Source organism: Capsicum annuum, unplaced genomic scaffold (genome assembly GCF_002878395.1).
Source record: "Capsicum annuum cultivar UCD-10X-F1 unplaced genomic scaffold, UCD10Xv1.1 ctg78294, whole genome shotgun sequence".
In the NCBI taxonomy this organism is placed as follows: domain Eukaryota; kingdom Viridiplantae; phylum Streptophyta; class Magnoliopsida; order Solanales; family Solanaceae; genus Capsicum; species Capsicum annuum.
The window spans coordinates 42,265-54,297 of NW_025888773.1; the positions used below are offsets into that span (position 1 = coordinate 42,265).

The 12,033-nt window shown below is 32.7% G+C and overlaps 1 protein-coding gene and 1 long non-coding RNA gene across 3 annotated transcripts; both read right to left on the reverse strand.

The window, feature by feature from the left end:
• Nucleotides 1-2,581: 2,581 nt before the first annotated feature.
• Nucleotides 2,582-3,532, reverse strand: LOC107852246 (the record flags this gene model as incomplete). Its single annotated transcript, XM_016697310.2, is given in 2 exon segments — nt 2,582-2,607; nt 2,985-3,532. Coding segments are annotated over 2 exon segments (507 nt in total), but the record flags the coding sequence as incomplete, so codon positions are not given.
• A 639-nt stretch (nt 3,533-4,171) lies between these two features.
• Nucleotides 4,172-11,281, reverse strand: LOC107852247. 2 transcript variants are annotated; one of them, XR_007051430.1, is made up of 9 exons: nt 9,631-11,281; nt 9,212-9,340; nt 9,079-9,128; nt 8,642-8,739; nt 8,342-8,560; nt 7,770-7,998; nt 7,402-7,481; nt 7,030-7,229; nt 4,172-6,937 (listed from the first exon to the last, which is right to left on the reverse strand). It is a non-coding gene; the product is annotated as an uncharacterized LOC107852247 (long non-coding RNA). The 2 variants fall into 2 exon arrangements; XR_007051429.1 differs by having other exon boundaries at nt 7,035-7,229; nt 9,631-11,275.
• Nucleotides 11,282-12,033: the final 752 nt, after the last annotated feature.

The following is a 12,033-nucleotide window of genomic DNA, read 5'->3' on the forward strand; positions in this document are numbered from 1 at the left end:
CAAAGTAGAATAACTAGTGTCACTGAAGTTGTTGATGTATGATGGTTTATTGATTTTTGACTTTTTGTACTTTAGAAACTAGTTTATGGATGTAGGTTTTGATTGTACAGACTAATTATATGTTTTGAATTTGTTTATATTTCATGGAGTTCTACCTTTTACGGTGAGATTTGTTAAAAAAATACTTTCGTAGTTTTTACATTACATTTACAAATACATATATCGTATAAAAATACATATGCTGTGTTAAAATCAAATATTGCAAAAATACATATGGCCCATTCCTAATATGTATTTTAGTATATTGTTGTTCTTTAAAGTTTTTCACCACATTCCTATATTGTTAAATACAACATGTAGTGTTAGATTTAAGGAGTTCAACATTTTACTGTGAGATTTAGTTAGAAAATACATATGTAGTTTTCATATTATCCTTAAAAATACATATGTAGTATAAATCAATTGTTATTCAACAAAAAAATACATATGAAATATTAGAAACAAACACTTAAAAAATACAACTGCAACATACCTAATATGCATTTTTACTATATTTTCATTAATTATAATTATAAATTAGGATTTAAATTAAAGTGTAATTTGACATTTTAATGCAGATATTTAAAAAATATATATGCAGTGTTGATATTTTGCTATAAAATACATATGGATTATACGTTATAAATATTTCCCAAAAAAATACATATTTCGTGTTAATATAAAGATGTTGGAAAATACATATTGATCAAACCTAATATTTAATTTTTGATATGTGTTCATTTAAAATAATTATACTTGAGAATTTGAATTAAAGATAAATTTGACTTTTTTATGAAGTTATAGGTTTGTCTATATTACAAAATACATATGCAGTGATTATATTTTTAAAAAAAAAATACATCTGTATTATACATCAAATGTATTTTTACAGTATAAATTCATATGCAGTAATAACATTATGCAATTCAAACATATATTTATATGTCACATATATTTAAAACTTTGAACAATTACGAATCATATACTTATTTTGTTAATCAAAGTTACCACCTTTAACCTAAATATATTTAGTATGTCAAAAATACATATGAACTGCTGCTTAAAAATATATATGTAATGTACAGATTTTGAAACATATATAGCTCCATTATTCAGATATTACTGTCTTTAATTGTCAAATGATTCATAAATGGATTAACTAAACTGAATTAGTTTATCATTATAAAAAAAGAAAAAAAAATTTTAAGAAATAATACAGAAAAAGAAATGTATCATTTGCGATATTTCCTACAAGAGCGTCTATTGTGACCCTTAGCCCCACAACCACCACATGAGTTGATATTCTTCTTTTCAAACATATCCCGGCCTGATTTTTCACGATCCTTCTTTGCAGGTCTTTCTGGAGGGTTTTTGTATTTTGGAGGCAGTACTATTTCAGCAAGTATGGTCTCTGAAATTATCCAGTCATCGCTGTGTGGCAACGGGTAGATTGGAACATCATATGTCTTCAAAACTATTTTTTGGTTTAAACAAATCAAAACAGTATGACCCCTTCTTAAAATTCTTTTTCTCTAACACCGCACAAGCATGTGCACATGGTATCTCATCTATTTGAAAAGCATTACATGAGCATTTCTTTTCTTTGATGCAAACAATGAAGTGTTTTTGTTTGTCGTGTACCATATATACATATTCTGTGGCTGGTACAACCTGACATAAAAATAAAAAAATATTTATGTAATAAAAATACATATGCAGAGTACATTTTTACAGAGCAGCCAAATACATATGCAGTTGTTAGTAATTTTCAATACAACAATATAGATATGCAAAATACATATTATGTATTTTAAATGTTCATATATTTTATGTTTTATATCTTTTCATTTATTTACAACTGGATGGAAAGTATTTTCACATTGATACCTTATGAATTTTATCCTTTCATATTTATGTTTCCATAATTAAAATTTCCACAAATCAAAAAGGTCATACCGTCATACAGTTACACAAAATCTTGTTCTCACTGAGTATATCATTAAACTTTTCAATGAGTGTTGTGAAGGTATATGAAGCCTCCTGCCTATTTGCATAATTTCATTTTGCAAACAGTAATCGAACTTCCTCAAGAAAGTCATAAATTGGCAGTTCTCTAGCTAATACAAGCACTCCATTTATTAACTCTGCAATGTTTGAAGTCAAAGTCCATCCCCTATGAACTGTTGCACATGACCTAGCCCACTTTTCGTAACCGACCAATTCCAAATATATCTTCACCCTTATATCAGTTGCCTCAACTCTTTCCATTAACATGTGAAATTCTAACTTTGAATATGATTTGGTCATTGTATAAAATATTTCCGACAATGCATCATGTGACTTTCTATAAAGTTTTTTTCACATTACCCCATAGATGCCACATACATGCATAATGTGGAACATCTTCATACACATCACCAACAACCTTTATGATGCTTGGATTCCTATCAGACACAACACACATGTTTTGTCTAACCGCATACGCTTCCTTTAGATTCTTGAAGAACCACGTCCAAGATGCATCATTTTCAGAATCAAGCACACCATATGCCAAAGGAAATATATGACCTGTATACACAATTCATAATTTTCAGAATCAAGTACAACATATGGCAAAGAAAATATAGAACATTCGCATATAAAAAAAATCTGCGCAGGCCGATTTAAATACAATTAGAAACTGCATATGTATTTATTATAATATAGTTCAATTAAAATGTATATTTTATCTACCAGAAATTGTATCAATTACATATAATAAAATTTACATCAACTTCACTATCAAACATAATCAATTTTACATGTTTCATTCAAAAAACTTTGAACATATATCTAATTATATACACATGTGTATATGTGAATTGGATATATGTATTTTCCAACTCTACAACAGAAAGTCAAAAAAAAAAAAATACAACCAGTTATAGTAATTAAATGATACTAACTTGCTCCATCCGTTGTACATGCTGTTATAAATGCCCCAGTATACATTCCTCTCAGATGACTAGCATCAACAACTACGACTGATCTACAATAATCGAATCCTTTAATAAATGCATGTAGAGCGATGAATACATACAAGAATGCATTATCATCTGTCTTCTTCATTCTTATATGTGAATCCGGATAGATAGTATTTAGAACATATAAGTATGATGACAGTTTCCCATAAGATGCTAATGGCTTACCCCTCAATTCTTCTAACGGTCTTTTCTTTGCCCTCCAACATAAAGTGTATCTCAAATCCATACCAAAATCTTCCTTCATGTCATTTTTTATTTCCATCGCACTGTATTTTCTTTTATGGTTTTTGAATTTCTGTTTAACCATACCAGCTATCAACATACTAATTGCAGGCACCTTTGAATAGATATTGTCCTTCACCGGGCGTGTATGTTGAGGTCTGAATTCTCTTATTCTAAACATTCATGTTTCTCCTATTCCTGATGCACGCATTAAAAACTCACAGTTTCTTGATTTGCAAAACAATGTATACCTGCACGCAACATAATTTATTACATTAAAAATATATATCCAAACTAATATTAAACAAGATCTGAGAGATATAGAATGTACGTACGTTTTCTTACTTGACCTTTTACTGCGCGTTTGAAACTTCTCCCTAATTGAATAGTCCTTCATGACTGACTTTAAAATTCTTTTTCAAAAGTAAACCTGATCTTCCTCAACATGCTTATGATGTGGGTCTGAGATAATCACCTCAATAGGATCCATCTCAAAAACATCTAAAGCTTCTGTATTTTCACAAATCACCAAAGCTCCTTCATTTGTTGTATTTATCATTGTTTCCAAGTTGTTACAGTTGATTCCTCTTTCAGCAACACATATAGATAAACTTGTCAAGTTGCTCCCTACAACTTTATCCAAAATGCTTACATATAAAGGAAGATAATTTATGTCTTGTATCAACTTTTTCTGCAATATAAACACTTTTAAACCCATATCGTTATGTATTTCTATCTGCCCTGTAGTAGGAGTGATTTGATATTCCACTAGAATACGTTTGATGGTTAAATCCACACTTAAGTGAGACGCCAAAACATCGTGCAGCTCAACGAATGTGGCTGATGTGCTCAACAGTATAGCATCAGTGACATATTCTTCGAAGTTCTTTTCGTACGTCCATCGACCAGAGTGCTTCACAAGGACTGGTATGCTTCCCATTTCTAAAATACAAAATACACAAACTATTTGATCAAACAGAAGTAAAACAGACACCAAACATATTATCACATATACACTTATACTCTCAAATTCCCACAAACAAAACAAAAATACATATGCAGTGTTTACATATATCGCATATAAAATACATATGTAGTGTTAAAACTAAGCATATCAAAAAAATACATCTGGAGCATAACTAATTTGTAATTTGATATGTTACATACCAATTTGTCAAATATCCCTTCTTATAACACGCACTTTTCAGATTTACGTGCAAACAAAGATATACAACCAACATCTCAAATAAAAAAATACATAGACACAAGATTACCTTAAACTAAAATATTTTTGCAAATATACATTTATATATCAAAATTCCTACAACGAAACAAAAAATACATATGCACCATTACCATTAACAATATCAAAAATACATATGCAGTGTTATCATTAAACACATCAAAAATACATATGGACGAAGATATTTTATACTTTTATCTGGGTTCATAGAATAGCGTCAACTTCAATAGAAACATTCGTTCAATCAATTATCTAGTATTTCAAAAAAAAAAATTGAATGTATTTCAATTCGAAAGTTGTTTACAATTGTTCTATTGTTAAAACAATCAATATAACAACAAACGATCGTCAAAAATAGAGTCGAATACTGATTTTTTTCCTATTGAAACAACTTTAAAGATGAAATTTGCAACAGATACTTGAATAATTCCAATTTTACTGCTGTCTCGATTATAACTATAATTTGTTTTACAATTTTTTCACATACAAATTAACCACGACAACCAAAACTTGATAAGCAGCACATCAGTAATGGTAAAAAAAAAGTGAACTGAATAGCAATAATGGTTATGTGCCTTGAACAGCAGTAATGGTTGAATTTTCAACTGACAGTTGAATTCAAACAAATATAAAAGATGAATCAACAATTGAATTTGATTCAATCGAATAACTGATTCATTTTGCAATTGCTGTTAATTTCGCATAAGAATCAGTTCAATTTGATTAAGCAATACAGGGTTGGTTTAGAAGAAATTGAAAAAAAAAATATGCAGCTGTTAATGGTGAAATTGAAATTTGAATTATTTGATTACAACGGATGTCACGTTTTTTAAGTATTTTAAATGGAAAAGGAATCAACATATTTACTTGATTGGTAATTATACCATATATAGCTCAACTAATTTCAGTTAATTAAGTGCAGCAATTTTTTTTGTAGATGTATTTTTACAGCAACATTTTTTAAAAATACAAAATAAAAGTTGCTATAAAATGTAATTATGAAACTGTTGCTATAGAACTAGTAATTAGGCTCTTAAGTATGCTACTTGTGAATTTTACCCTAAACTATAACTCAACCATCTGGACAAATATATGGTTGATATTGATTTTGGAAAGAGCTTTAGGGTCAAAAACTAGTCAGTTTCATGCTAGTTGATATCATTTAATTTCTTATTGGTTACAACAAACAATAACACAACAATAATAGTATAGGAGTACACGAGAAAATAAGTACATAAATTACATATAAGTTAGCTAGTGAAGAGGCAAATCAACCAATCATGGTTAGAGAGGAATACAAACATCCAAATGTGAGATGGTAAAACTTAAAGAACAAATGAAATTGAGCTAATGCCTTTTTAGTTTGGGTGAATGGAAGATAAAAAGGTTTGGGTAACTACACCAGCCTGGCCTTTTTGGTCGTTTGGAAGGAAGTTGGAAAGGATTTGGATGACAATAGTGATGCCTACAATTTTAGTCCTTTGGATAGACAAGAAATCAGAGATCAAAGATGCTTTGAGGATAAAGCAGAACCATAGATTGAAATATAGATGTTTGAGCTTTTTTTCAGTATGCTGAATGTTATTCAACAGACACACTTGACTTATCCGACTCTCTTCCTCTGTGGAAACATCTCTAATAACAAAAATAAATGCAAATAAGTGACTGAAAACTTGAACTTAAAACACAACCAGTCAAGGTGATGTGTCGGTAAGGATGGGAGAGGAATATCTAGTAGTCAACACCTGAGTGCAAGTATTAAACATTTCAAATCCTATCTAAGATATCTTTGCTGAGCTAGTCAATTTAGTTAGTTTTTAGCCATATATTTTGGGAGTCAACTTTCAAAATTTATCTTCAAATATCTAGTTGGCCATGAAATTTGATCAGATTTTGAAACTTTAAATATTTTGAAGTTCTCAATAACCGGGTTCAGGCCAGTTTTTGGGCTTTTGAGACTCCCACTAACAAAACTTCAAATCTTTTTCAAGTAAAATGCATGTCCAAACACAACTGCAAAAACTCAACTTTTCATGTTTCAAGTTTCAACTTCAAGAAACAAAAAAGGTGACGACATGCTCACTATAACCTCGAAGTTCAATAAGTCAAACATCTATATTCAGATTCAGCACACAGGCTATAACAAATTGCCATAAATATGTTGGTAAAATCAAAGATCACAGATCTTAAACTCTACAAGGGCTGCACATAGGAAACTGGAAATACTTCTTTATAAAGAACCTTTCTCAGAGTTTTTCTGGAAAAAAAGAACTAGTAATATGCAATGAGCATGCTTCTATGGCCCAAAATGTTTTAAGTGACTGCTATGATCCGTACCTTTAGAGCATCACATTTGAACTTTTACATTATAATTGGTATGCAAAGACCGGCCCATCCCTTCCAAAATTACCTACGCCAGGTAATAAACATCCACAGTCAGTTGCTTGCACTTATTTTCCTAATGAGATGTCACATATTTTGGTGTATAAAAGGAAGGAGCACCAAACCAGATCTGCATCTTTGGCTGCAGCAGCTAACTCTAAGCTCGCTTGCCTCAAGTCTATGCATGGACTACCACATCTATTTTCCACAACCATGAGAGGAACGGAAGGTGTATCTTCCTTGTAACCATCTTGGATATTACTCATAGCATCAACAAGCAAGCCTCTTGCTTCAGCTGCTCCTCGAAGAATATCACAGTGCTATAGGCCAAAGCAATATTACCAAGCTAATGAGATATTATGTAGAGGGGGGGAGAGAGAAAGCTTTAAAATATACAAATTTCCCATGCCAAATATACCTTAATAATGCACAGATTCATTTCCGTTAAATCTCTATTTAAAAGGGGAAAGAGTTTGGCAAGGGGAGTTATACCTTTGCAGCCTCAGCAACAATATCAGGCAACTCCATTGCAGTAACATCATTTAGTGCAAGAAGTGAGTTACCAGCACAACCTGCATAAAATTTTGCCTGTTAGATCTTTGGAACCTATAGATTCAGCATATATGCCAGGAGATAGGACAGGATCATACAAAGCAAACAAGGTAGCAATTGAATGTGGTTATTACATGTTAAGCAAAGATTATCTTGTACGTTATCAGATAAGGAAAGTATCACTAAATTAATAAAGCTTCAATGACGGAAATGCAAAGTAATTTACCATGAAGCAACAGATAGGAGCAAGTTCAAGCAGTTAAAACGATATAGGTAAAATCTAAAGGTAACAGATGTTAGACTATTACTTGTCACTCTTGATGAACCCAAACCGTGCACCAAAGTAGAATGCAACAGAAAGCAGCCATGAATCACTGTGAATAGCAACAAGTGATAACCAGTCTTTTTCTTGCATTCCATCACGTGCAAAATTTATGCCCAATGCTGGCTCTGGAAGTTCTGGAGGCACCTCCTTCACCGGGAGGTCTACTTCCCATGTTTCATTAGGAAGCCCATAGAGACACAATTTCTCCTTTTCTGAAAGTAAAACAAATGGTATAATTCAGAAATTGCCATAAACACTTCATAATTGATCTGCACAAGTGATCTAAAAAACAAGTATTGAACATCCACTGAGGGAAAACACACAACAAGCCTCAAAACAAGGAAAAAGAAAGGGCAAATTGTGAAGCGAAGGGAGAAGACTAATGCAACACAAAAGCAAAATCTATTATCCTTACAACTCCCAGGTCGAAATAAACAATCCACAAAACCTTAAACAGCTATGTTCTCGATCAGACTAAGAACGTTTAAGAGAGATATATCTATCATAAGGACTGACAACTGTTTGATATATAGAAGTAGTAGTCTAGTGATATACATCATCACAAAGGTCAAATCAGCAGTTCCCGCAAATGGAGCTCTGTGCTAAAACCAGCCCTGCTACCTTGTCTTTCAGATCAGTCCAATATATGGACAGAGCAGCTGTTGCATCTACTCCGCCTTTACTGTGTCCAAGAAGCAAGACACGTTTCCTGGAGCCCCAATACATTTCTTCAATGTAATCTTTAATTTCTCTTGCGTTCTTCTCCACAGAGGCCTGCATATTTTATGTTTGGTGGTATTACAGAAAGCGGTAAACTGCACAGATGGTTTACAAATAAGAGTGATACCCCTATACCTCGCTATGAATTTTGGCTATGTGACAAGCAAGTCCCGTTTTTGAAAAGCTTGTTTTTGTATTGACAAAGTAAAGTGGTCCATGATTGCTAAAGAGACCTGCATAGCAAATAGAAGATCAGCAAATATCACGACATATGCTACTAAAGATGATTCGTTTGCTCATAACCTCAAGACACCTTGAACAAGTATATTAATTTTACGGTATCCCCTAATAAATAATAATTAAAAGGTCCTGAAAAGATCATAACCCTAAACATGGTCAAAGATGCAGGGAAATCAGGAGAAAATAATCCACATAATTGTACTGATACAAGAGAATATTGGCACAGTACAACTTATAAGCTTTCCATAAATTCTATGAGGCAGATCTACTTTCAAACTTTACCCATTTTGGTCGTTTACTATCATAATTGATCGGAAGGATGGTGCTTTTACCTGGAACTAACAAGTAAACCACTGAATTTGGCAATCCATGTAGTCCATGCCTGACAACAAAGAGATTAGAATAGATCAAATTATGTCCGAGCTGACAGTTGCAATCAATTTGAACATCAAGTGGTGGTTTTACCTAATATCATCAAGGATCTCAACAAATCTATCAGTTTGATCTTCAGCAGGAGGCATATGAGAAGCACGTCGTAGCCATCCGATATCATCAGCTGACCCACGAACTGTCCTTCTCACCCTCTCTATAAGGCTAAAGAGGAGCAAAAATCATGAGGAAAATTACTCGATAAGAGCACTTATACCAACGGGTAATATTACCAATGCAAACTGTTCTATAAAATCTGTAGAATAAAAAATAGAAAAATCTTTGACTGCAAGAAAGGAATATGATAGCTTCCAAGGTTCTCTAAGTTGAGTTTTACAGAAAATCAGCAGCTTCTATGTAATTTCAGCTATCAATATGAAGATGACTATACAAACATGAGTATGTAATAACAAGCATATATCTGGCAATTTAACATGCCAAAATTGTATCCATACCCTTGGAAAATGGAAATGCCATTTGGGCTGATATTCGTTGATAGAATTTGTCCAGTCAAGAACTCACGTTCAGAAGCTGAAAGTAGCGGAAATAAAGATCTAAGATCAACTTGTGTTGCCCCTAAAAGTACCACTGGAGCTCATATACCAACTTGTGTTGCCCTAAAAGTGAAGGTGGTATAGGTACTAGAAGTTTTGGTTGATATCTCTAACACCTTAGCTATTAAAAGGTGGTGGAGATTGAGAACTACTTATTCTCTTTGGGCTGATTTCATGAAGAATAAGTATTGTGCAAATAAACACACTGCCTAAAAAAAGTGGATCTCAGGCAACTCACAAGGCTGGAAGAACTCAGTTTGGGCAAGAGGTAGATATAAGTTTAAAGTTTCTCTCTTAAATCTTTTCTCTAAACAATGACACCATTTTAACAGCTAACAGAGCACGTCCCTTTAACTCTCAACCTGATGGAGCTGCCGGGAGTCCCGCCTCCGGCACGTAAAGAGGGAAATCTTAACCCATCAGAGAGGATGACTACACCCAACGATAGAATTGCAGAGAAACAACTCTATGCTACCTCCGTCACTGCTCAATCTTCGTCGAATGCAACTAATCCCCAGACAGACTATGCAAGGAAGTGGCTCAACACATACAAATCAGGGGCAGTAAGATCAAGACCTGGAAGAATGCATTACAAAAGTTGCAGCACTACCCCTAGAAGCAACTTTAGCACTAAAATCACATACCGATGACAGAGCAACAAAACAGCAGCAAATTAACAGGCCCACAAATTAAACCCAAACTCAACTTTATCACTAAAATCAAACATTCAACAAAAATGAATCCCCTAAATTAGGTCAAAATTGTATGAGAACTTACTGATAATGAACCAGAAATTCCTTGGAAGAACACTTTAGTTACAGCTACAGAAAAATCCCCAAAAATCCCACAGATTTACAGAAAAATCAGCATACAAAGTACAAAACTCCTGCCGAAAAGTTCACTAAAAGAAAGATATAAAAAGGATGAGGATTGGGCCTTGACAGAAGAATCTTGGATCCAACCACTGTATTGAAAAACCGACATCAACCGTAGACGGAAAATTGTAACTAGATGCCTAGATTTGCACAGAAATACATACATAGATTCACCAATCAAAATCCCCAAAATTCGTCGCCGGCCGATCTCCCACAGAGTTACGCAGATCTCCTTCTACAGAACCTTTAGCGATTAGGGCAATCCTCGAAGGTCATCGATTGAAAGTCCACAGAACCTTTAGCGATTTAGGATTTAGGATTTAGTGATGTATGAGTCGTTTAAGCTTAAAGATTTAGAGAAAGTGTTTTATTAAAGTGTTTTACTTTTGGCGGACTTGATAAATTTTTTATCATGGAGGGAATAAAATAAGCATTGTTACAGGTTATTTTATTTATTTATTGCAATGCTTAATGTCAAAAATGATGGTTATAGTGTTAAATTATAGCTAATAGAATAATTATTTAACAACATTTGAAAGTGTTGTAATAGATCACCTATTGCAACACTTTGTTAACCGTCGTCAAAAAATTTATTCTCATCATGAAAGCTCCAATCATCACTTGTCAATGACGATTAGGGATAGAATTAGTTGAGAGGAGGAAAAAGAAGTAGTTAGGAAGAAGAGAGAGAAATGATAGACTGAGAGGGAAAGATCATTGAAATTTTATCAAAATAATTCCTTTTTCGCTTTGCAATAGTTTACTGTATTTATATTGAAGCAGACTATCTGTGCTTCTCATGTAACCCTAATGTATGTCTCTCATGTGACCACTAATACAGGCCATGACACAATCCATATATGATCTTAATATTTTTGGGTTGTATTGAATTTTATAAGTTTCATTTAAATATTTTGGATGTTTGATTCTGACTTTTAAATCTTTATGATTATTGACCATGACAAATATCTTCTATTCACCGTATAATTTGCTCCTCAGAGTGAATAATGTTTTTATCATTAACCGATCACGAATAAGCTTTACTGATGGAAGGTTTTTCATTTTTATCTACATTAGTAACCACAAAAGAATATGCGACAATATTGGTTGTGATTTTTGGGCAATCTAAGTTGAAAGTTGTTGACACGGCCAGATCACCAAACAGCTTGTTTGGATGGTTGTTGTAATGTATTTGTACAATATTGTTATTATTTATTCTGATTGTTACTTTAATTTTTATATCGTTAAATTCTTTCATTAAAGATCAATTTGGCAAGATCTACCTACTTTTCTTGTAGTTGTATTTTTTAAATTATAGATGTGTGAGTTGATATAACAATGAAAAATGACAAAACAGGTGTGTTTGGTATGAAGGAAAATATTTTCATGGAAAATAATATTTTCTTGGAAAACAAGTTGATTTCTTACT